Source organism: Scyliorhinus canicula, chromosome 2, assembly GCF_902713615.1.
Source record: "Scyliorhinus canicula chromosome 2, sScyCan1.1, whole genome shotgun sequence".
In the NCBI taxonomy this organism is placed as follows: domain Eukaryota; kingdom Metazoa; phylum Chordata; class Chondrichthyes; order Carcharhiniformes; family Scyliorhinidae; genus Scyliorhinus; species Scyliorhinus canicula.
In genome coordinates, this window is record NC_052147.1 from 61609731 (window position 1) to 61636693 (window position 26963).

The following is a 26963-nucleotide window of genomic DNA, read 5'->3' on the forward strand; positions in this document are numbered from 1 at the left end:
GTTGGCCAACTAAAATTGAACTTTTGGATTGATTTTGTTTCCAATATACTGAGATTAGTCTAATAACTTCAATTTTCTGTTTCTACAGATCAATCCGCAGGATAGTATAGTTAGACAACAACAGTTAAACTTAAAATGAATACCTTAAAATGTAGTAAAACTGATGCAACTTCATGCATTCTGGAAATTTCACCTCTCTTCTGTGCACTTTTAAATTCCTGAATCAACTGGCATTCCAAGTCATGATATTTACCTAGAAAAGCCATAAATCATCTTTTACTTTATTTGGTGCTCAAAGTCTGAAAATAATTTTATTAAATCATTAAGGGGTAACATATTCTCAGACTTTTGATAGGAATATTGTATATACTTTTAAGATAGCATCATTACTACCTTTGTCAAAATGAAAATCTTTCAAACATAATATGGCACAAATATTTGAAAACAAATCTGTTTTATGATTACTGGACATCCTTCGACTTATCATCAATCTATTGTATTTTACCACAAAAACTTCTAGCCTCTACAAAATATCAAAGCACACTGGGACAACATTAGCTTCTGAGGTTTCTTTATGATAGTTACAGAACATAAATATAGTTACAAGAACTCACTTGCAATTTTTGACTTCACTTCTGCAAACCTAGAAGGAATGAAAAAAAAAAATACTCCATAAGATATCATTATCACTGGTCAATCAATTACTGCTGACTTCTAATTCGCAATCACAGGACACTCAGAGCAAATGGAGGGAGAGCTGGATCAACCGTCAGCTGATCCAAACTCTGCTATTTACAGAAAAATTACACATTTTTGTACCATGTTTCGCACGTATACAGACATTGTTTAAATTTCAATCTGACATTACACGTAGATTTTACCAAAATGGGTACATCTTGTATTAGTCATGCACTTACACCTCACCCTTTGCAGAGGCTTGTAGCTTATCTTGGTATGACTACCACTCCCAATATCTACCTGGTGCTAAGACAACTGTTCTTGCTATCTGACTCCAAGGTTTGGACATCGCTAATGTGGTCAGCTAATGCAATCGTTGCAGCTGGAGATTCTTCTGCTGACATGCCTTTAAGTTTTACGATGGTCAACTGCTGTTAGAATGTGTTCAATGCCGACTTAACAAAGCGATCTGTAACTCTTCCCTATTATTTTCCTATTGATTCTTAAACCTGTGCAAGACTGTGCACTCACAAGAAGATAAATTAACTTTTGGATCCATAGCAAATCTCCTTATCCTTAAATCAACACATTTGAAACATGAGAGTCGTGATCTCACTGGTTAAACATTTTATTCTCAATATATTGCTGCAGTGAATCCTGAACGTAATTTACATGAAACAGATGAGAGAAAACACCACTTGATTGCCATGTACGGTTACTTTGTTAACAAGGGTTATTCTTTAAAAATCCTGTTTTAATAAGCAATCACATGTAAATTTCATTCAAGTGCCTACCAACTTAGAAGTTATATAATGAAATTCTATTTTGAATGATTTGCTCACCTGTCAAAGGGCAGTTCTTGAGCAATGAGGTGCAACTTCTGAATTATGTCAGCTGCTTCCTTAATCTGAAGGAACAAATGGTAACATTTAACTATGAAATAATTTTTTAAAATAGAGTTCTAATTAGGTATAAAAAATATAAAATTTAAGGATCTTTCTGTACCTCAAACGGAACATGTTTAGTAAAGAATACAATCTCTCATCATATTGTCCAAAGAGCAATTTTGAGATTCAAAGTAAAACCAAAAGCTTAGAAACAGAGCTTTAAAAAAACAATCTGCGCACAAATAATGCAGGTGATTAATGGTCTTCCTTTGCAATCTCATTAGGTCTAACTGGTCTTTCGAGGGGCTCACAAGTTGTGCATCATGAAGATGTAGAGTTTAGAGAAGGGTTGCAGGTTACTAATGGCACTGAGTCAGCCATCAGAGCTGTGCACTACTCTTACACTTGCACAGAAAACAAGTACAACAGTATTTCAATTTATTTTGTGCATTCAAAATGCTAATATTTCAGTTTGAGAATCAAGAATATACAACACTGGTGGCTTCATTTCACCGTATCACATCTTCATGATGCTCAGCTTCCTTCTAACCAAAGATTTTCAGTTAATGTAAACAATGAATATTCCATGAAAGGAATAAGTAAAAACAATCCAGATGGTGATATTGATTGAGGATAATTTACAACACTAATTCATTATAGCAGTAGCTACACTTTAAAATTACTTTATTTGCCGCAAAGCACTATTGGGATATCCTGTGAAAGGTACGCCAGAAATGCAAGTCTTTCATTCTATAATCAACTTCTGCTCAAATCTCTGATGATGGTGGTAACAGAGAGGGGGTGGCATGATGTCTGCTTGAGTATGTATACAATGTTTGGTGGGGGTAATGGGAAGAAAGTGGGTGCAGTTCTTCAGTTGTGGGGTGGAGCTTCTTCATTGAAAGAAGGTGGACAATAATTTCCACTCTGTTTTGGGGGAGATCTTTGTAATGAGCAGGGTTGAACTCCAGTACAGTTTGAGGATGGGGGGTATTTGTATTTCTGATAGATATAGGCAAGAATAGTCTTGATATGATCTTCTCTTATTGAGCAATGCATCATTTCAGCAGACCCAGTGGGGCAACTATCACTTTTCAGTCGAGGGAGTGCAGATCGATAACTGTCTGATGGAAGGGAGGGGGGGGGTGCGATGCAAGAATTTCTGTGGCAGGTGCGGGGGGGATGAATCTCAAACATTTGCATTATTTATTTAATTGGGCTATTTAATGCTGCCGGACCACAGACGGGTAGGTGCAATTCTACATTCTGCTGCCCCTGATTTTTTTACATCATGTTCTTCTTTGCTTTGGTGGTCAGTCAGTGATTTCCCAAACAAAGTTATTAATCTTCCAACTGTTATTTCTGTTTCATCTATTGCCAAGTGCTTCCTTATCCTTCAGCCATCCTTAATGAATGCCATAGAGAACAGTTTGTGTGGCTTCATTGGGCTCTTTCTATAGATACGCTAAGTTGCCAGCAGCTGTTTTAGTTTGACTTTCATGACTCTATGAAAATAGATTGAGAAGCATGTTGGTGGGTGGGTGGGGAGGAGTGCTTTATACTTTGGGATACACACTCCTAAACTTTGTTAAGAGTGACAGCAAGTGGATGGAGCAAGCAGTGGACATGTTAGGTGCTTCTCCATTATGCTCATTTAGCCAGATAATGTATATACATATAAACAAACACAATGTGACTTTATTGCCAGTAGTTGTGAATTGAAGGTTAAAATAAAGTACCCTAAAAATGTAACCATTGCTGAAGCACATTATAGATTTTGCCTTCCAAAATGTAATTTTTTTTTCTTAATACCAATTTATTCCTCATTTATGCTGCTGATACATTTTTATTAAAATTCTTCAGCCACACAATAGAATTCAATTAAAAATAATGAAAAGTGGGGGGTAATGGAATCTCACTTCTTTATCCATGTGAATATGATTAAGCCAAGAGCCAAAATTCTTAACTTCATTAGCAAAATTGGAAAATAAAATGAAAAAAATACCAACAAATGCTTTATCAGCACTCTGCAGGTTACCACTTTTAATTTACATTTCTGAACAATGAAACTGTTAGAGTCTTTGAAAAGTTTAGACTCTCAGTGGTTTGAAGTCTGACCGTGCTAAGTCATGGTAGCAGCTTGTAATTAGAGAAGCACCGCTTACTGCTTTGAACCATTTTTATCCTGCTGACAGCACTTACCTTTTCTGGATTTGTAAAAACGTCAGACTTCAGCTCTCCATCCAGAAACTCATTAAAGTATTTCATCAGTTTCTGTGCTTCTACAGCCCGTTGCCTTGGTGTATTTACTCCCTCCAGTTGGTCTCCAAGGTGACAAACCTTCGTTGCTACGTAGCTGATATGTTCATCCAGCTCCTGGAAATGCTGGAAAGCAATCTATAGGCACAGAAGTGAAGCATCAAAATTAAGGTTACTACTGCAAACACACATTAACCAAATATCTTACTTTAATAAAAGAATTATTGATATTTACGGTTCAATGGTCATTAAGAATTAAATGACCTTTAAGAAAAAAAAAGAATAAACAGTACTTAGCTTTTCTCTTTAAAAAGATAAATCTATCAATCCTACTATCCTTTGACAGTTATATTGGCATACAGATTTCACCATAGCTTCAGTAGTATTCTATTGGTTGATAATTTCATATTTTAAAGGCTGAAATCAGACTTCATCCTAATTTTACCCATCTCACCTAAAATGTTACTCAAGAAGTTGATTTCAAATTGCTTGTTCTTGCCTACACATACAAACGTGGCCAAATGCTACTTGCATTTATCTATCGCTGCAACCTTCACAACTTCACCATCCGCTCACCCAACTCTGGTCTACAGTGTGGCAAACCACCCCATAATTTGCATAGCCTTCAGCTGTTGCACCTCTCAACTTCAGAATTATTGGTTCAGTTACTAGCACTCTTGTCTGCATTAGAAGGCCATGAACCTTTGCTCTCCTCTCGGAATTTGGTGTATTACCGAGACTAGTGTTCCCATGCAGGGAGTATGGCATTGTTAGAAGTGCCATCTTCACATGAGAGGTTTAATCAAGATCCCATTTTCCTGATCAGATCGACATTCAAGATTCTGTCCCACACTCAGCAGTGAGTTCCCACCTACGCTAACTCATCACTACTAAAAACAGATCAATGAGCTATCTACTTAATTTGCTCTTCATGAACCATTGTGCGTAAATTGGCTTGTGCACTCATTCATTCATACAATAACAGTTTAATAAATTATACTGATGTCAAGAACCAAGGGACATCCTGAAGACATGGCAAATGCCATTTCTCTCACTTTGCTCCATCTCTCCGCACCTACAAAAGCCTCAAAACCCTACTCTTCAACCAGACTGTCGCTTTCCTATAAACATCTGGATATATGAATTAGAAGCAGGCCATTCAGCCCCTCAAGCCTGCACCACCGTTCAAAAGATCATGGCTGATCTGATTGTAACCTGAACTCCACATTTCCATCTACCCTGGTAATGTTTCATCTCCTTTCTTAGAAGAATCTATCTGTTTTCAAAATTATCAAATAATCTGCTTCCACCGCCTTTCGAGGAAGAGTTCCAGAGACTCACCACCCTCAAGAGAATACATTTCTCCTCATCTCTGTCCTAAATGAGCAGCCCCTAGTTCTAGAATCTCCTACAGGGAAGAAAAGTCCTTTCCACATCCACCTTGTCAAGACCCTTCAAGATCTTATGCTACCATCCCAGTTGATGTTATAACTGGATGGGAAGATCCCAGAATGGAACGCTGGCTCAAAAGTCCATAACTTTTGTTTTTTAATAAAACAAGAAGGAACAGAGTCACAGGCCCACTAATTAATTCTAACAACAAGAAAAAGAACCTTACTTAAACATGAAAAGTTAGATTATTATACAAAACTCCTTTATTCCCCCTCATAGCGTAACAATTATACACAGGTTTTAGGATCAACACAGATTAAAAAGTACACTTTAATCTACAATGGGTCTCATTAACACAAATTCCCTTTTAAGCACCCAAGATGACTGTGGGCAAATACACTCTCCTCTCTGAATCCCAAGTGAATGTTTGTGAATGTCTTCTCAGAATCCCCCAAGAGGATTGTCACATGAGAGTTTCCAACTCCACTCCCAAAAATATGCTTCAAATTAAAATCTTTTTGCTTAATTATGCTTTCCCTTGGAGGTTTGCATTCTGAAATGCAGACCAGGTTTTCCAAATGACACATGGAAACAAAACTTACACTCCACTTTTGACAGTAAATCCAGTCCAGGGTTTTACACCACCTCCTTTTAGGTTTCCTTTGCCTTGACTACCTTTACATAAACTTGGAGATCCAGCCAACGACTTCCAGTTATTTCAACTCATGATCTACAGACTGTAGTAAAATCTCACAAACCTGAAAATCACTTCAGGCACCATTCTAGTGTCTCAGCTCAATCTGTCTTTTTAGAATTTACAGTGCAGAAGGAGGCCATTCGACCTATCGAGTCTGCACCGGCCCCCGGAAAGAGCACCCCACCCAAGGTCCACATCCCCATCCCTTCCCCACAACCCAGCAACCCCACCCAATACTAAGCGCAATTTTGGACACCAAGGACAATTTAGCATGGCCAATCCACCTAACCTGCACATCTTTGGACTGTGGGAGGAAACCAGAGCAGCCGGAGGAAACCCATGCACACAAGGGTAGAATGTGCAGACTCCGCACAGACAGTGACCCAAGCCGCAAATCGAACCTGGGACCCTGGAGATGTGAAGCAATTGTGCCAACCACAATGCTACCATGCTGCCCTAGTGAACAGTTCTCTGTTCTAGTACTCTTAATCTCAGACTAATTGGAAACCTCTCTTCATTTTCTCTAGCTTACTTAACTAGCTGCTTTTCAGGTCCCAGCACTAGTTTTCTTAACCATTACTTCATGGCATGGCTTTTTTCAAGCAAAGCTGAAAGAGATGACTTCTAAACAAACTGCTTCTAGCAGAGCTGTGAGAGCTGCCTTCTCTTTCACTATCTATCTTCAATTGCAACCAAATTAGCTGAACTAAAACTTAAAAGCGTCTCTATCCTACAAGGCCCCAGTTGCTAAGCAATGATTTATCCTTCTCTGGGCTTTTATTTAGTCTTTATGCTGCAGCCCTCTACAAGCACAATTGAAACACAGTTGAAATGGAACCAGCCCTCACGTATAAACACCTTTGTGCAGTATGAATCTAACTATAGGTTTTACCTTTCCAGGCACAGAAACATTGAATTAATTCCACTTAAAACTATACCTTATTTCCAATGCTTACCAATACAAATATAAATCCCATAGAACTACCTTGATTTTCCTAACACTGTTCACTTCCCAGATCCCTCGATTCCTTGAGAAATCAAAAATCTTTTCAACTCCATTATCTGTGGTCAGGGTGGAGCAACTGGAGTTTTATGAAGGATCCACACCCGAAATGTCAACTTATCTGTTCTCAACGATGCTGCCAGGCCTGCTGAATATTTCCAACATTTTGTATTTTTATTTTTGAATGTTGAACATTCATGTAAGCAGAGGTAGGACATACAATGCAAGTAGAGAAGAGCGGGGAGAAGGGGAATGTTTGTTATATTGGAGATACTTACAACTGGGGATTTGTAAATAGTATTCAGCACTGCAAATAAAACTAGAGCACATTAATAATTATTTTGGGGGGGGGCGGGAAACACTGACAATGTAGGCTACTGAGCTTTGGATGAGCCAAAGAAATGTTCCACAATTATCTATTTGCCCAATACGCTTCCAACCAAATTCTCAGCAGCAGAAAAGAGTTGTTTGATATCTCAAGATCATTTAGGCACAGCTTGGTCATTTGAAGGTCACTATTACACAATTGAAAGACTGGGCTTTCACCTTTAGAATCACTGTTGTTTTTCTTCAGGTGAAACTTCATGTAGCATTGAAATAATGACCTGAATTTTGCAGTTACAAGCAAAACAGTCAGCTTTCGCCATTTGGACATGGACTGCTTCAGTATCTGAGTCGTGAACATTGCTGAATATTGTGCAATCATCAGCGAACATCTCACTTCTGACCTTATGATGGAAAGAAGGGCATTGATGAAGCAGCTGAAGTTGATTTGCCTAGGACACTACCCTGAGGACCTCTTGCAGTGATGTCGTGGAGTTGAGATGATTGACCTCAAACAACCACAACCATCTTTCTTTGTGCTATGTATGATTCCAACCAGAGATTTCCCCCCACCCGAATCCCATTGACTCCAGTTTTGCCCAGGTTCCTTAGTGCCAGACATGTCAAATCCACCTTCCAGATCTTGGTCTGTAGCCCTGTAGGTAACAGTATGTCAAGCACAAATCTTGTGTTCTTGATTAATAAGGGGATTAGGGATAAGGGGAGAAGACAGGAGAATATCAGCCATGATCGAATGGCAGAGTAGACTCGATGGGCCAAATGGTCTAATTATGCTCCTATACCTGTCTTATGGTCTAGTGTCAAGGGCAGTCATTCTCACCTCACCTCTTCATCTAACTCTACCAACAATGTCTTTCACTTTTTCCCTTCCTAAAGTTGCACACATATCAGTTATAAAACAGATTCAATTGAAAGTCGTAAGAAAAGACAACTCAGACAACTGTTAATGGTAACATTTCTCAAATACAGAGAACTCAAGTATCAAGACACACAATTTTCACCATCACCTGTTTTGGAAACCTTAATATCAATCTAATTTAACAGCATTCTGTAAATCTGTACAGAAATAAGTGGATCTTGAATGCAATAGACATATTTGTATTAATTTAATGCTAAACAGCATACATCTGTGGTGGGAACCGCCATCAAAAGTTCTTGCTTGTACTTAAAATGAAGTTCATATTCTGTTGACATGACTCAATTCAATTGAAAGAGAGATTATGGTGGTCAAAACTGATCAGAAATAGCGGGCAGTACAGTGGTGCAGTGATTAGCACTGCTGCCGCATGGCGCCGAGGTTCCAGGTTCGATCCCGGCTCTGGGTCACTGTCCGTGTAGAGTTTGCACTTTCTCCGTGTTTGCGTGGGGTTTTGCCCCCACAACCCAAAGATATGCAGGGTAGGTGGATTGGCCAAGCTAAATTGCCCCTTAATTGGAAAAAAATGAATTGGGGACTCTAAATTTATTTTAGAAAAAGAAAAAAACTGATTAGAAATCAAAAATAAAAAAAGCTAATTAGAAGAACTATCCAGAAATAGCATTGAATACAATCAGTATGTTTTGGCTCACATTTCTTTAAATAACTGAAGAAATGAGAGTGTAGTATTGAAGGCTGTTTAGTCTGTTTACCATCACTGTACAGTTCTTGATCTTTATTTAGATGAATATGTTTGCACACTATTGGAACCATGCTACTGGCTACCTGATTCAAGTTGGTTTAGTCAACTGGATTTTTACTAGAGTACCCTGACCCAAGGCAACTTACCATCAATTACACCTGCACCTCTTATACTAAATCCGAGATATGCAAATAAGTTTGAATCCAGACCTGCCCATTCTCAACAATGCCTATCCTTTTTGGATTAGTGCACAAAATTTCCTTAAGTTTAACCAACTTGCATAAAAAAACAATTTCCTAAAAACCATAAGTCAAGCTTATGGAGCTATTTTAAGTTTATACATAGCGGTAACTTAACCACAGAAAGGTAATCGAATGCATTGCAAATGCATAATCTTTTATGCTTATGAAAATATCGAGATAATAGTCCAGCTTGACTTCAGACACCAACAGCAGCTATACATAATTATATACAAGCTCCTCGTGGTGATACCCCAACGATACCGATGATGTCACATATGCATGCTCACGCTTGTTAAAGGCACCCATACATATAATCAAATAGAAAGATGCTTGCTGTAACACACCACTACATATGCAAATTCATTGAAGGGTGTGGATGAACAGAGGTAAATAGGAGTTACTTTGATACTTTGAAATCACAGGTCGATAAAGCCATTATTGGGGAACACAGCAAAGAGACATGAATTTGCACAAGGTGATAGGTAGGGCACAGTTAGAGAACTCCATTATTACAGAAAGGGCAGAGCGCACAGATTTGCCAGAATGATATCCGGAAATTCACTGAGGAGGGACGAGATACTGTGACCGTTTCCACCCGTGTAAAGAAGTCTAAGAAGAGTTTTTTAAATTAGGAGTTTTGATAAAGCGAATAGGAAAAGATGATTTCCTCTGATTGAAGAGTCAGTGGGAAAGGATCAATTAAAAATGTAATTAAAAAACAAGGAGAGATTAGCAGAAATTCCTTGGCAGAGGAAAGTCACTGGAGCATAGATTGATTTGCTGCAGGGAGCAGTTGAAGCAGAGACCTTGTTGTTTATTAAGGGAAAAATACATAACAAAACAGAGGAATATACTGGGCTACAGAGAACAGGAATTTATTTGGATTGCTGAAAGAAGTGCTAACAGACCTGATGAGTCAAGTAGCTTTGCTCCATTAACTTTTACGGGAGGAGCAATATGGTTGAAGATAGAATACTCATGAGCACCAAACATTAATTACATAACATGCATGTCTCAATTCCGGAGATGTTTTCCTTGAATCAAAGTGTATTCAATTTCATTGGTAATGCTTCTAACCAAAAAAAACATTTTTTGGCTACTTTTTTTTGGTGTTTTCTAAGTTAAAGGTGATCTTTGGGTCACCAAAGATTCTAACATTCAAGATGCATAATGTATCTAATTTAGATTAGATACTGATCCGTTCAAGGGGCAGAGTGAACAGCAGACAGGCAAGAGAATAGGTTCCTTGAAGCTCAAACACTGCCTAATTAGTTCCAAACTGCTGAGGGAGCTGTGATTCAGAAGCCCGGGCAACAGTGATAGTTCCATAAAGCTGACAAATGGGGTAATGTGAGTCGTGGGGTTCAACTCAGAGTAGCTAGACAGAGGGCAGCACGGTGGCCTAGTGGTTAGCACAACCGCCTCACGGCGCTGAGGTCCCAGGTTCGATCCCGGCTCTGGGTCACTGTCCGTGTGGAGTTTACACGTTCTCCCCGTGTCTGCGTGGGTTTCGCCCCCACAACCCAAAAATGTGCAAAGTAGGTGGATTGGCCACGCTAAATTGCCCCTTAATTGGAAAAAAATAATTGGCTAATCTAAATTTATAAAAAAAAAGAGTAGCTAGACAGCTGGAATTATGCTGGGTACAGCCTTATGAATCCAGTGGGATGCAGTCTCCGGAGAAAAGATTGAACAACTGGGGGCAAGCAGTTGTTGGGGCAGTCTGAGCTGGAGCTGCTGTTAAAGGAAATCGAAGGCTGAATCGTCACAAGAGAGCAGCTTAAATCTCTCGTTAGGAAGACAGAATTTGGAGAACTTCGGTGACTCACTGATATCTGGGTGGGTTGCTGAGGAAACTAATGGAATCGGTCTTTGTTGCGTCTCTCTTTCAACATGCAGTTTATGGCGTGCCCGACCAGTTTGTTAATTCATATTCACCTCATTTTAATTCTGGATGCTGAGTACAAGGTGGATGGTGTTGATTGTGTGCTTTACTGATTTTTGTATTGTAAGTTTTTTTCTGTTTGTTTAAAACTGTAGAATCTTGTGGTTCCATTCTCTAATTAACTAGGATTTCAAATTTTGTCTATTTGGACAAAAAATGAAAGGTTCCTAACCTGATCATAGTGAAATTTGGGGTCCTTGTCCAGGGTCCAATCTCAATATTGGAGTCTGGTCTGGAAAATTGTCACAAAAGATGGCATCGTGGTAGATGACATTCATATTAATATACCAAAAAGTAGATGTGGCAATCCACAAGGTAAAAAGCCCAAAACTATGGTACAGGTTAATAGAAATGGAACACTGATTACAGCAATAATGCTCAATTTTACTTCCTCACCATTGTAATGTTGATAATGTCACCACCTGGCACAGGCCAAGTCTGGCAGCTATGTCCTTCAGGACTCTTGGTGATGGACACTGAAGTGCCCTATCCAGAGTGCATTGTGCCCATGCTACCCCTCTACGGTCCTTATAAATGTACACTGGCATCAAGCATTTATAAAAATGAACTACCAACCTATTGCAGCTACAACATGAATGCTAAACAGCAGAAGCAGCAGAGTTACAAACGTTAAGTAATCCGGCAACCAACAAATCTGTCCGCGCACGGAGGAATCTTCATGAACATCCTCAATGATGACATAACCAGCACCTCAGTACAAAAGACAAGGTTGAAGTGTTTGCAACCATCTCCAGCGAGAAGTGTCCAGTCGATAATTCATCTCAGTCTTGTCCCGAGATCCTCATCATCACAAGGGCCAGCCAATTTGATTAAATTCACTTGATACCAAGATACAGGTGAAGACTATGGGCCCCGAAAACATCCTATTTGCTGTATTCAAGGCCAATACCCCACAAATAGCCAGGCCCCTAGCCCGGTTGTTCCAGTCCAGCTAAAACATTCATCTACCCAAAAAAGTGGAAATCTGCCCAAGTATGCCCTGCCCACAAAAAGCGGTCACATATTTTATGATTATTGCTTCTTGCTGTGTTTTCCTTACAATCATCTGCATTGGCAGCAGTGTCAGAAAGAAGGCATCTCATATGCATTGAAGGTATGGACATTTATATGTAGAAATGAGCTGTGGTTATTACTTTGGGTACTTGGTAAAACAGCCCACTAAAACTAGAGTAAGTGACTAACAAGTAAAGGAGTTACAATGAAAACAATGCTTCTTTCAACTTCTTTACTATATAAATTCAATTAGCAATAAGAACTTAGAAGATTAATAAATAACTGGTCTACACCAACTTTAGTTGGTAGCAGGAATTGCAACATTCAACAAATAATTATAACATTTTGACTACATTAACATTACCCATTTTGTTACAGGCACACTTACAGCACACTTGCATGCAAAGTACAAGTAACAGTGACATAGTGGTTAACACTGCTGCCCCACAGCACCGGGGACCTGGGCTCAATTCCAGCTTTGGGTGACTATCTGTGGAGTTTGCACTTTCTCCCCATGTACGAGTGGGTTTCCTCAGGGTGCGTTTCCTCCCACAGTCCAAAGATGTGCAGGTTCAGTAGACTGGCCATACTAAATTGCCCCTTAGTGTCCAAAGATGTGAAGGTTAGGTGGGGTTACGGAGTTAGGGAGGGGCAAACGCTTCTAAATAGGGTGCTCTTTCAGAGGGTCGTGCAGACCCAATGGGCCGAATGGCTTCCTTCTGCACCGCAGGGATTCGATGATCTAAACCCAAGTCTGGTTGATTTAAATGTATTGTATCTGAAAATGCAGCATTCTAAATCCAGCACAATATTCAGAGATGCTCTACTGACCTGATTACTCTTCTGTAATTCTTGAACCTTTTTAGCAAACTCCTTCGCTTCTTTCTGGCACTGCTGTTCCAGTTTCTCCACCCTCCTTTGGATGCGTTCATCAAGCATCTTGAGTTCCTCAATATGATTCACAAATTCTTCCAAAAGCCTGTTACATAAAAGTATGTTCATTTACTATGTTTAAATACTAGTTTTACACCACCATATCAACAATCACTGTTACATGATCTTAATGTGGACAATTACATCATTGTCAATGTCATGACCTTGGTTGAAAGTTGGCTCAAGGGTGGCAAAACCATGTCCCTCAACACTATCCATGACCTGCTGCAATTAAACAACAGCAGTGGCAGGCAGTCAATGTTACCGAATAATGCCTGTCTCTCCCCTTCCTGCAGCCACATCATCACTGTCCTCTCCCCCCAATCCCTGCACTCACTCTCCTTTCAAATCCTAATTTTTTACTGCTCTCCAAACTGCATTCCAAATTCCCCTCCATATCCCCGAGACCATCTCACTTATTTTTTTCCTAGACTTCTGACACTGTCCACCTAACAATGGATTTTGAATCGTCCAGTGAAATCCGATTCCAAGGACAGGTAGGTAAAACCTAATTAATCTCACTTCGGGGAGGCGAGGGATTTATCATATAATTTACAGTGCAGAAGGAGGCCATTTGGCCCATCGAGTCTTCACCGACCCTTGGAAAGAGCACTCTATCAAGGCCCACACCTTCACCCTAACCCGTAACCCAGTAACCCCACCTAACCTTTTGAACGCTGCGCAACAGGACACAGAGAGAAAATTAGCAAAGCCAATCCACTAAACCTTCACATCTTTGGAATGTGGGAGGAATCCAGAGCACCCGGAGGAAACATAGGCATGATTATCCCCATCTCATTTGTTTGCCTTGGCCACAGAACCTCCGACAAGTGAATCAAAGCATCCATGATGCAGAGAACGAAGACAAGACATTCTGCATCCAGATGACATGCCATGTATAACAAGCCTAACTACCTCACCCCCTAATATCTTGTAAAATATTAAATAATTTGGACAATTCTCGGTTACACTCAACCACACTAAAATGGAAGATATGTCTTCCAACAGGATTTTTCGCACAAGTAAGGAAATCCTTACTCTGGTCAAGGACACCCTTTAGATCCTCAAAGTACATATATATAAAATATATACCGTGTTCAAAAGGAATTCTCTCCTTTACACCCCCACCTCTCCTCAGCATAAACGTTGATGAAACCTTGGTTTTCTTGCACTTTGTCAGGGAAACACAACGATAAGCATTCTCTCTTCTCTCCTTTACCTATTTTAGATACTGCTTGCCAATTCTGTGGCCTTTGGAAGGGCAAAACATCACTTTTATGCTTTCAAACAAATTTGTTCACCAATGTTGGATTGCCAATTCAATGAAGCTATATGTAACCTCCACAATGAATCTACCTAAAGTCTCCCAGAAAATTCTTTCAGCCAAATAACTTCCATAATTGAAAATAAGAAACTGGAAAATAATAATTTTTTGAATTAAAAAAAAATTTAGTGTACCCAATTATTTGTTTCCAATTATGGGGCAATTTAGCGTGGCCAATTCACCTACCCTGCACATCTTTGGGTTGTGGGGGTGAAACCCACGCAGATACAGGGAGAATGTGCAAACTCCACACAGACAGTGACCAGGGCCGGAATCGAACCCAAGTCCTCAGCACCGTAGGCAGCAGTGCTAACTACTGCACCACCGTGCCGCCCTCATGGAAATTATAATCTGTTTAGTCTGGAACAACAAAAGATAAATGTGTTATACTTAGTAAGTACTATGGAAAAGTGAGCTTACTCTATTAATGCATAAAATTGCTTGCCATATCAAGTTAAGATAAATTCTACTATCGTGTCATTTATTGCTATTCTGTAATCCAGAGGCACAAATTAATGGTCTGCAGACATTGGTGCAAATCCCACCATGGCTGCTGATGGAATTTAAATTCAATGAATAAATCTGGTATATAAAGCTGATCACAGTAATAGTGACCACAAAAGTATCTTTGAATGCCGTAAAAATCCACATGTTCACTAATGTCCTTCAGGGAGGGAAATCTGCCCCATATACATGGACTGCAGCAAGGCATTTGATAAGGTTCCCCATGGTAGGCTGATGGAGAAAGTGAAGTCTCATGGGGTCCAGGGTGTACTAGCTAGATGGATAAAGAACTGGCTGGGCAACAGGAGGCAGAGAGTAGTAGTGGAAGGGAGTTTCTCAAAATGGAGAACTGTGACCAGTGCTGGGACCACTGTTGTTTGTGCTATACATAAATGATCTGGAGGAAGATATAGGTAGTCTGATTAGCAAGTTTGCAGGTGACACTAAGATTGGTGGAATAGCAGACAGTGAAGGGGACTGTCAGAGAATACAGCAGAATATAGATAGATTGGAGAGTTGGGCGGAGAAATGGCAGATGGAGTTCAGTCCGGGCAAATGCGAGGTGATGCATTTTGGAAGATCCAATTCATGAGCGAACTATACGGTAAATGAAAAAGCCCTGGGGAAAATTGATGCACAGAGAGATCTGGGTGTTCAGGTCCATTGTACCCTGAAGGTGGCTGTGCAGGTCAATAGAGTGGTCAAGAAGGCATGTGGCATGCTTTCCTTCATCGGAAGGGGTATTGAGTACAAGAGTTGGCAGGTCATGTTACAGTTGTATAAGACTTCAATTTGGCCACATTTGGAACACTGTGTACAGTTCTGGTCGCCACATTACCAAAAGGATGTGGATGCTTTGGAGAAGGTGCAGAGGAGGTTCACCAGGATATGCCATGGTATGGAGGACGCTAGCTATGAAGGGAGGTTGAGTAGATTAGGATATTTTCATTAGAAAGATGGAAGTTGAGGGGGGACCTCATTGAGGTCTACAAATCATGAGATGATATAGACAGGGTGGATAGCAAGAAGCTTTTTCCCCCAGAGTGGGGATGTCCATTACTAGGGTTCACGAGTTCAAGGTGAGAGGGGGAAAAGTTTAAGGGAGGAGTATGTGTGGAAGTCTTTACGCAGAGGGTGGTGGGTGCCTGGAACACACTGCCGGCAGAGGTCGGTCGAGGCGGCTACCGATAGCGTCATTAAGCTGTACCTAGACCGATACATGAATGGGCAGGGAGCAGAGGATACAGATCCTTAGAAAATAGACGACAGTTTTAGCCAGAGGATCTGGATCGGCACAGGCTTGGAGGTCGAAGGGCCTGTTCCTGTGCTGTAATTTTTCTTTGTTCTTTATCCTCACCTGGTCTGGCCGACATGTGACTCCAGATCCACGACACTGTGGTTGACTCTTAACTGCCCTCTGAAATGGCATATCAAGATATGCAATACAAGGGAAATTGAGGATGGTCAACAGAATTTAAGGTAGTCTCACCGGGCACCACATGACATGCGGCTAGGTATGAGCAGGTTTTTCGGTGTGTTAGAGGATAGGTTGTGCGATGGTTGTGTGGAAGCCAGCAAATTCATGTCCACATGTTTTGGGCATGCCCGACGCAGAGGGTTTTGGCAGGGTTTTGCTAATGGCAATGTCGACGGTGCTAAAAAACACGGGTTGGTGCTGAGTCCAGATGTAGCGATCTTTGGGAGTATCGGAAGATCCGGGAGTTTCAGTGGCGAAAGAGAGCCGGCGTCCTGGCTTGCCTCCCTGGTAGCCAGGAGACGGATCTATTAACGTGGAGGGACTCGAAGCCCCCGACTGTAAAGACCTGGGTTAGTGACTTGGGTTTCTGTCTTGAGAAAATAAAGTTTGCCTTAAGAGGCTAATGTTAGGGTTCTCCCGGATGCGGTGACAACTGCTCGTCGACTTTCTCGGGGAAAATTAAAAATGTCAGCAGATGCAGTATTCCAAGGGTGGGTTTTCAAATACCTTAATAAAATATTATTTAAAAAAGACGAGTACAAGAAACCCCAAAATGTAACACAAGGTGCGAACATACAAATTAGGGTGATGTGAGCCACTCATCCGGCTCCAACCATTCAATAAGAAACATGGCTGATCTGATGTACCTTCAGCCCCACCTATTCCTGCCTACCCCCAATAACCTTTCACCCCCTTATTGATTGTTGATCAAGTGGGTCTGTGCAGACTCGATGAGCCGAATGGCCTTCTTCTGCACTGTACGTTCTATGTTCTATGTATATTTTCTATATAAAATTGTTGTCACTACTCAATAAGAGATTACACTTTTTAAAAACCACTGTCAAAGGAAATTGATAATCACTTCCATTAACGGCGGGCGGGAGGCAGCCGCACATTGGAGGGCTCCCGTTCGGGAATGGCATTTTCGGGGTTTAACGCCCGGTCCCAGGGGCAACGGAGGCAGCAAAAGCACAGAAGACACAGTGAAGGGAAATGTCAAAAACAAGTAAAGCAAAAGGCCGTGAAAAAAGCGACTGAAAGTCCTTCGGGGAGTGGAAAGGTCACCGCGGGGACGGCAAGAAAAGTGGAGGCTGGGGCACCAGGGGAGGCTCCATTTCCCATGGCTGAAGAAATTACTCAGGTGATGGCCGTGGAACTCGAAAGGCAGTTCACAAAACACATGGAGGCGATGAGGAAGGAGATGGAGACGGTGTTGAAAGAGCTGGTGGAGGAGGTGATTGACCAAGTAAGGGTGGCGGTATTGAGAGCAGTGGTGGAGAGCAAGGTGAGGCGCTGAAGGAAGTGGAAGAGACATTGTTGCAGCACAGTGAACAAACTCACCTTGATGGGGAAAGAGATGCGGAAGGTGAGAAAGACCAACAAGGGTCTGAGAGCCAAAATGGACGACGTGGAAAACAGATCCAGGTGACAGAATCTGAGGATTGTGGGTCTGCCCAAAGGAGTGGAAGGCCTGAGGCCGACTGAGTAATTTGCCACAAAGCTATTGGGGAAGGGGGATGATCCCTCCCAATATGAACTGGATTGCGCTCATTGGTCATGGAGGCCTGTACCAAAGGAGAGTGAGCCGCCAAGAGTAGTGACTCTGTGTTTTCGCAAGTACAGCGTGAAGGAGAAGGTCCTGTGCTGGGCAAAGCAGAAGCGGGTGGTGCAGTGGGCTGGAGCTAGTATACGCATATATCAGGACTTTACGGTGGTGCTGGCAAGGAAGCAAAGAACAAAGAAAATTACAGCACAGGAACAGGCCCTTCGGCCCTCCCAGCCTGCGTCGATCCAGATCCTTTATATAAACCTGTCGCCTATTTTCCAAGGATCTACTTCCCTCTGTTCCTCGCCCGTTCATATATCTGTCTAGATGCATCTTAAATGATGCTATCGTGCCCGCCTCTACCACCTCCACTGGCAAAGTGTTCCAGGCACTCACCACCCTCTGCGTAAAAAAATCTCCCCCTCTCACCTTGAAATTGTGACCCCTTGTAATTGACACCCCCACTCTTTGAAAAAAGCTTGTTGCTATCCACCCTGTCCATACCCTCTCATAATTTTGTAGACTGGGGGGCTGCCTTCAGGCCGGGTGAAGTCCATCAGTAAGGTGCAGTGCGGCATAGTTATACCCAGCTAAGTTGAGGGGTGACCTTCCAAATCCAAGGACTTTTATTTTGGGACGACGGAAGCAGCGGAGGATGTTTTGCGAAGGCGCGGGACTGTGGCTGGAATTGAGAAATGTCATGTACCCTAATGTAACTATTTTTTCACTGCGTGCTGGTGTATGTGCCTAAATGAGCCAACGTTGTATATATTTGGACAAGGGAAGAGATGGGACTTTCAATTGCAATGATGGTTCTTAGGGGCTTGGGTGTGTATGCGGGTTTTGCTGCTAAAGGGGATTTCTTGGTTTCCTGGCGACCGGGGCAAGGGGGGAAAGAGACACGGGCGGGGGCCCTCCACGTGGCCAGTTTAAGCCGGCCAGTGAACGGGGGTGAGGTGGGGGGAGGGGACTGCGGCCATCAGAGCCTGGCCAGAACAGGTCCCAATGAGTCTAGCCAGGGTGGAAAGTTGGGGGGAAGGAACAGAGGTTGGGAGGGAGTAGTTTTATAAGAGGGAAAGTGGAGGGGAGGACTCCGGGGGGGGGGGGGGGGGGTGGGTTTGGTTTTACAATTCATGGGTGTCATTTACGGTACTCTTTCGGGGATTGGATGGCATTGAATGTTAGGGGGAGGGGAGGCGTGGTGGACGCAATAGGTCAATGGTGACCATAGGCGATTCCTGATTCCTTTTTTTCTCGTTTGTTTTTTTCCCACCGTGAGGGTGTTGTTTTATTTGATGCTTATATTGTCAGGTGGACCGTTGTTTGGGGTGGTGGTGGGAGGATGGGATCGTAGTTGTTATAAGGGGATTGACTTTGTAGTTGTTACCGTTTACTGCTTGTTGGTGGGGTGTAAATTCTGAAGAAAATGGAGAATAAAAATATTTTACAAAAAAAAAGGAAATTGATAATAGCATCAATAAAAGGGGAAAGGCAATGAGACATGCAGTGTACTTTGTTGCCTATATGCACTGAACAGTAAGAAAACCATTGAATGTGAAGCCTATGCCTGATGATATATAATCATTAGTGTTGTTTAGCTCACTGGGCTAATCGCTGGCTTTGAAGGCCAGACCAAGGCAAGCTAGCAGCACGGTTCGATTCCCGTAACAGCCTCCCCGAACAGGCGCCGGAATGTGGCGACTAGGGACGTTTACAGTAACTTCATTTTGAGCCCTACTTGTGACAATAAGCGTATTTTCATTTCATTCCTACAGATCGTACAAAGCTGGGTCCCCTATCGAAACTGGCCTGAATAGAAGTCAATGTATGGAAGTCGGTGGTGCCCCTCGGAGGAGGCAGGTCGCAGGTCGGATCGCATCCCAGCCCGCGTAGTGGGCAAACGGACCTTTATCAACAGACTTTTTGGGACAACTGGCAACTGCAATCGGTGGAGGAGCACGATGGTGGAAGAGGCTTCCTCTCGGGGGTATGGGCCGCTGGACTAGAAGTGGTCGAGGGCGTGGCAAGGATCGAAACAGCGGTTAGCAGCGGGGACCCCAGACCGTGCGGCCAATGCATGGCGGGACAGCAGGGGCTCACTGGCCAAGGAGGCAACAGATGGAGGTTCGTTCAGGAACTGCGTCGCCGAACTGATGAGGGGCACACTGGACCCGATGTGAGCGGTGATGGACCGAATGGTCGAGACACAGGCGATCCAAGGGAGGCGCTCAGGGAGGTCGAGGTGAAGCTTCTCCAGCCAGGCGAGCACGGTAACCGGAGGTGGAGCACGAGGTGGGGGAGCTGAACGCCCGACAGAGGAGGATGCAGGAGCAGCTTGAAGAGCTGGGGAACAGAGCCAGGAGGCAGAATTTGAGGATCATTGGCCTCCCCGAAGGCTGCGAGGGGTCGGATGTGGGCGCATACGTGACGGGTATGCTTGAGGCGCTGATGGGACCGGAGGCCTTCCCTCAACCCCTGGAGTTGGATGGGGCACATAGAGCCCCCGCAAGGAAGCCCAGGACGGGCGACCGACCGAGGGCCTTGGTGGACCGCTTCACCGGCTTGCTGACAGGGAATGTGTGCTGCGATGGGCCAAGGCGGAGAGGAGCAGCAGATGGGAGAACTGCGAGGTGCGCATTTACCAGGACTTGGGAACGGAGCTGGCCAAGAAGCGTGCAGGATTCATCAAGGTAAAGGTAGCCCTCTACAAAAAGGTGAGGTTTGGAATGCTGTATCCTGCAAAGCTTTGGGTTACGTTTGAGGAATTCCACTACTACTTTGAGACACCAGAACAGGTTTGGACTTTTATTAAAGATAAGAAACTGGACTTGAACTAATGGGCACTTAGTTCTTTCAGTGCTGTACAGTGGCGGCGGTCTATTAGCCTAATTTGCTCTGATTAGGTGTGGACTTTTATTAAAAGAAGAAACTGGACTTGAACTAAAGGACTGTGGGCTCTCAGAGCTTTTGTGTGGCGGCGGTTTGTTAAATTATCCTGTACTGTAATGTTTTATCCAAGATTGTTTCCAGCCTGGACAGAGAGTGGGGGCTGGAGGGCGCACTGTTTAGGGTGTTTTGGGTGGATTGCAACCGGGGGTGGGGAGTCTGCACTTGGCACCTTTTGGCAGGAGATCGGAGCCTCTGATAGGGTGATGGGCTAGGGGCTGGTTAAGGGACTTGAAAGGGCACGGTGGGATACAATCAGGTTAATGGGTCCATGGTGTGTGGGGAGAGGGCCCGAGCGCTCGGACGGGAGACAGGCAGGCGCCAAGGGCAGGGGTCAGCGTAGCTAGCGTAGGTCAGGGGGCACCAGGGAGAGTAGGGGGCAGGGCGGGCTAGGGCCAAGTGCAGGGCTGACCTGGCAGGTCAGGCCTCGGGGGGCAGGGGAGGCCGGGTGGGAGAGGGTTAGGGTCATGTTAGTTTAGTTGAACACGCGTGGCATGGGCAAACAGAGCTGGCAGGGGAAGTGCCTTATTAACATGTTTATTCTTTCCCACTGCTCGTTTTCACTATGTTAAGGATCTTTGCATAGGGCATGTAAACGCATAGGGCCTGTAAAATTTCTCTCTGTAAACGTTACAACCTGTAGTGTAGGTCCTACTGTACATCCCCTAATACAGGTGCACACAGTTAACACAGTGGATCACCACATTCACCCCCTGTTAAAAATGAATCCAGCGGGGGTGGCGTGGAACTATATACAGAGTAATTTACAGAGGGGAGGGGAGAGAAAAAATGTGTCCATAATGTAGTCTGGTTAAGCCTATCCGGTGGTTTGACGGTTCGCTGGGAGCGACGTAGCGGTGGTGGCGAAGTCGGTACTGGCGGTGTCGGCGTCGGCGAAGTCGTTGCTGGCGGTGTTGGTGCTGGCCAGTAGCTGGATGACTCCGGGAGCGTGCTGAAGTCTTCCTCATCCTGTAGCGTGGGTAGGGGAAGGAGGGATGGACCTTGTGGGGCTAATGCTGAGAGCGCCGGAGGAGGGGAGGGTGGCGCATGGGTGGGGAAGTGTGCGAGTGGAATCTGAGGGAGCCAGGTCCCTGAGTGAGACCGTATCCTGGCGGCCGCCGGGGAACTCCACAAAGGCATACTGGGGGTTGGCGTGGAGTAGGCGTACCATGTCCACCAAGGGGTCCGCTTTGTGGAGTCGGACATGACTACGTAGAAGAACCGGTCCTGGAGCTGCCAGCCAAGTCGGGAGCGACACCCCGGATGTGGACTTCCTAGGGAAGGTAAAAACACGTTCATGGGGTGTGTTATTTGTGGCGGTGTACAGTAGAGACCGGATGGAGTGCAGTGCATCCGGGGGGACCTGCTGCCAGCGAATGGCTGGGAGGTTTCTGGACCGCAGGGCCAGCTGGACGGCCCTCCAAACCGTCCCGTTCTCCCTCTCTACCTGACCGTTTCCCCGGGGGTTGTAGCTGGTCGTCCTGCTGGAGGCGATACCCCTGCTGAGCAGGAACTGACGCAGCTCATCTCTCATGAGGATCCCCTGTCGCTGTGGATGTAATCGGGGAAACCGAACAGAGCGAAGATGGAGTTGAGGGCCTTGATGACGGTGGCAGGCGTCATATCGGGGCATGAGATGGCGAAGGGGAACCTGGAGAATTCATCAACCACACTGAGGATATATGTGTTGCGGTTGGTGGAGGGGAGGGGCCCTTTGAAATCCACGCTGAGACATTCAAAGGGGCGGGAAGCTTTCACCAGGCGGTAGAGGTGCGGTCCGGCCGGTAGAGGTGCGGGTTGCACTCCTCACAGACCTGGCTGTCTCTGGTGATTGTCCGTACTTCCTCGACGGAGTAGGACAGATTGCAGGCTTTGGCGAGGTGGTATAATCGAGTGACTCCCGGGTGACAAAGGCTGTCGTGCAGGGCCCGGAGTTGGTCTACTTGTGCGCTGGCACATGCACCTCGGGAGAGGGCATCTGGGGGCTCGTTAAGCTTGCCTGGTGGAGAGCTCGATTCTCCACCGCAAGATTTTAGCATTTTTGATCTTGCCCCGCTGCGTGTTGCTGAACATGAAAGCTACCGACCGTTGGTCAGTGAGGAGAGTGAATCTCCTGCCGGCCAGGTAATGCCTCCAATGCCGCACTGCTTCAACGATAGCCTGGGCCTCCTTTTCAATGGACGAATGTCGAATTTCTGAGGCATGAAGGGTGCGGGAAAAGAATACCATGCGTCTGCCCGCCTGGTTTAGAGTGGCGGCAAGGGCGACATCTGAAGCGTCGCTCTCTACTTGAAAGGGCAGTGTCTCGTCTACTGCGTGCATCCCGGCCGTGGCTATGTCCGGTCTAATGTTGTGCCTCGCCCGTGAGGGGAAATTGCGTGGACTGTATAAGTGGGCAGGCCTTGCCCGCATAGTTTGGGACCCACTGGGCATAGTAGGAGAAGAACCCAAGGCAGCGTTTGAGGGCCTTGGGGCAGTGGGGTAGGGGGAGCTCCATGAGGGGCCGCATGTGGTCGGGATCAGGCCCCAGGAGTCCGTTTTGGACTACGTAGCCGTGGATGGTTAAGCGGTTGGTACTGAACACGCACTTCTCTTTGTTGTAGGTGAGGTTGAGGAGAGTGGCGGTGTGGAGAAATTTGGCACGGTTGGTGTCGTGATCCTGCTGGTCATGGCCGCAGATGATGATGTTGTCCAGGTACGGAAACGTAGCCCGCAGTCCGTACCGGTCAACCATTCGGTCCATTTCTCTTTGGTAGCACTGCAGTCTCATGGCGCCGAGGTCTCAGGTTCGATCCCAGCTCTGGGTCACTGTCAGTGTGGAGTTTGCATGGGTTTCGCCCCCACAACCCAAAGATGTGCAAGGTAGGTGAATTGAATTGCTAAATTGCCCCTTAATTGGAAAAAATGAATTGGGTACTCTTAAATTTAAAACCACAGTTAGTGAAAATCCCCTCGTCGCCACACTCCGGCACTTGTTCGGGTACACTGAGGGAGAATTCAGATTGTCCTATTCACCTAGCAAGAACGTCTTTCCGGGCTTGTCGAAAAAAACCAGAGCATCCGGTAGAAACCCACGGGGGGCACGTGCAGACATGGGAAGAACGTACAGACTCCACACAGACAGTGACACAAGCCGTGTTGTAGCTGTACCGGAACAGCTTGGCTATGGGCGTGGCAAGTTCTGGGCCACAAGTCTTCAGGACTACTATTGGAATATAGAAATAATAATCTTTATTATTGTCACAATTAAGCTTATATTTACACTGCAATGAAGTTACTTGAAATCCCCCAAGTCGCCAGACTCCGGCACCTGTTTGGGTACACAAGAGGGCTAATTCAGAATCTCAGGTCAGGCAGTATCTGTGGAGAGAGAAACAGTTTGAGGGCCCATAGCTTTTGCGCACCTAATGCTTTGCTTTTCACAGTAGCTTCATTTGAAGCCTACTCGTGACAATAAGCGATTTTCATTTCATCATTTCATTTCAGCCGTTTCTTGCTGTGAGAGTGGATTGAATCGAATTCGCCGAAGACTGACAGCTGTGATGCAGGGGATCTATAGAGGAGGCAGAGATGGCTGATCCACTCACATTTCTGGCTAAAGAGTGCTGTGAACACTTCAGCCTTATCTTTTGCACAAATCTGCTGGGCTCCTCCATCATTAAGGTCATCGTTCACATAGGTATCAATGAAACAGGGAGGAAGAGGGATGACATCCTGAAAGCAGATTTTAGGGTGTTAGGAAATAAATGAATAAGCAGGACCTTAAGAGCAGTAATCTCAGGATTACTCCCACATGCTAGTGGGCACAGGACTGAGCTTGTGGCTGGAGAATTGATGTAGGATGAGGACACCAGATTTGAGGCTTGGGACTAGTTCTGGGGCAGATGGAACCAGCATAAGATGGATGGGTTGCACTGTAGCAGGCCCAGGACCAACATCCCACAGGGACATAGGCTACTGCTTTTGGGGAGGGTTTAAATTAGATTGGTAGGAATATGGGAACGAGAGAGGAAGTTCAGATTGGAGGGAAGCAAAACTAGTAACAGGAAGTGGAAAAGTAGTATGCAAAATTAAAAGACAAGCTGAAGCGAAGGCGAGCATCAAATACGATCAGAGTGCAGAATAATGTTAAAAAGACAAAGTTAAGGGCCCTCTATCCGAATGCACACAGCATTTGAACACATCATTTGCAATAAGGTAGATGATTTGAAGGCAGAAAAAGAGGTAAATGGGTATGATCTGATGGCCATTACAGAGTTGTGGTTATACGGTGACCCAAGATTGGGAACCGAATATTCAAGGATATTCGTAACTGAAGGAGCATAGGAAAACAAGGAAATGAGGTGGGGTAATTCTGTTAATAAGGGACAAGATCAGCACATTAGAGAGAGGATCGTAGATCAAAGGACCAAGATATAGAAATAGCTTGGAATGAGCTAAGAAACAGCAAGGGGCAGGAAGCATTGGTGGGCTTTGTTTGTAGGTCTTGAAACTGTAATAGTAACGTTGGGCACAATATTAACCAGGAAATTAAGCGACCTGGGCAAAATAAAGGAATAAAGGATGACTTCAGTTTACATATAGACTTGGTAAATCTAATGTGGAGGATTAATTTCTGGAGCATATACAAGATAGGGTTTTGGAGCAGTATGTTGAAGAACCAACTAGGGATCAGGTTATTTTAGATTTGGCATTAAGTAATGAGTAAGGGCTAACTAATAACCTTGCTGTTAAAGAACCTTTTTAGGAAATAGTGACATAGAAATAGTAAATATGGTATAATTTTACCTGAAGTTTGAAAGTGACACGGTTCATTCTGAAACATGGGTCTTAATTTGAAGAAAGGAAATTATGAATGGATGAAGGACAATTTGGCTATGGTGGATTGGGAAAGTACACAAATGTTTTACAGTAGACAGCAACGGCTAATATTTAAATAGTCTCCAACAAATATACTTTTCTCTAAGGCACAAAAACACAACAGGAAAGGTGAATGGGCCATCACTAACAGAAGTTAAAGACTGCACTAGATCAAAGGAAATGGCTTAAGGCTGCCAGATAAAGTGGTAAGCCCAAGGACTGGGAGAAATATAGAATCCAGCAAAGAAGGATGAAGAAACTGATAAAGAACAGGAGAAAAGAATATAAATGCAAGCTGGGGTGAAACATAATGGTGGACTGTAAAGCTTCTTTCATATGTGAGCACGGATCAGTGCTGAGGCCACAGGTGGGAATGTAAGGAGGATGCAAGGAGGCTTCAATCAGACTTGGACAGGTTGAAGAAAAACATGGCAGATTAAATACGTTGTGCATAAGTGTGAAGTTATCCATTTTGGTCAAAAAAGCAGAAAGGCAGAGCATCTATTAAATGGTGTGGGGATGAAATATTTGGGGGGAATATTGTGTTATTCGGTAAAGAAAGCAGTGTGTGTTTTAATTATTTAGTTAAGCTGAGCAAAGCATATTGAAGCCTGCTGAAGAATTGAGATATGAAAAGGAGAAGAGGTAATAAATGCATGCATTTGCAACGGAGCTGTGGTCAAGTAATTTTATAAATAAGTAAAGTTTAGAAGTTTGCATTGAGAGATAGTGAGGAATTTGTTTTTTTAAGCTGTTTAATTTCAATGGGGAGTAAAAGGCTTTTACAGCTTGCGACCATTTCATAAGTAAGCAAGGAAAGGTTACTAAATTTAACTAATCTAAAAGTGGCAGCAATATGAAAGATTTGTGTTTTTGAACAGTTAAGTTCAAAGAAGTGCTGAGAACAATGGAATCAAAGATGAAACAGGAAAAGGCTATTTAAGGAGAGATGTTGAGTTGAACTTGGGTTGGCCATGTGGGGACGACCTCCTGGAAACAACTCTGCGCTGGGAGGTGTGAAGTTTGAATTAGCTATCCAATCATGCTAGAAAGTCTTGGCCTACAGAAAGCAGTCTGGTTTCTGAAATTTCTTGAATTTTCAAAAAGAGTGGAAGATAATTTGAAAGGTCCTCTGGTACAGCAATTTGCCTTGACAATAGTACCGGATATTTAGGTGTTGCCTGGAAGGTATTTACTTGTGGGTCTGACCAAGTAGGGAGTCTTTTGGGAAATGTTTAACTGTGTATCTGTAATCTTGTGCGCTTATGTTTTCTTTTCAATTTAGTAAATTG

At 43.8% G+C, this 26963-nt stretch overlaps 1 protein-coding gene across 1 annotated transcript in view; it reads right to left on the reverse strand.

Annotated features, from left to right (window-relative positions):
- exoc5 (exocyst complex component 5) overlaps positions 1-26963 on the reverse strand; it is an 81869-nt gene that overhangs the window by 37240 nt on the left and 17666 nt on the right. Inside the window, exons 3-7 of the mRNA XM_038779758.1 lie at positions 12913-13060; positions 3768-3962; positions 1521-1585; positions 615-643; positions 144-253 (exon numbers count right to left, since the gene is read on the reverse strand). Coding sequence (XP_038635686.1) covers positions 144-253; positions 615-643; positions 1521-1585; positions 3768-3962; positions 12913-13060 — 547 coding nt within the window. The remainder of the gene's footprint in view (positions 1-143; positions 254-614; positions 644-1520; positions 1586-3767; positions 3963-12912; positions 13061-26963) is intronic.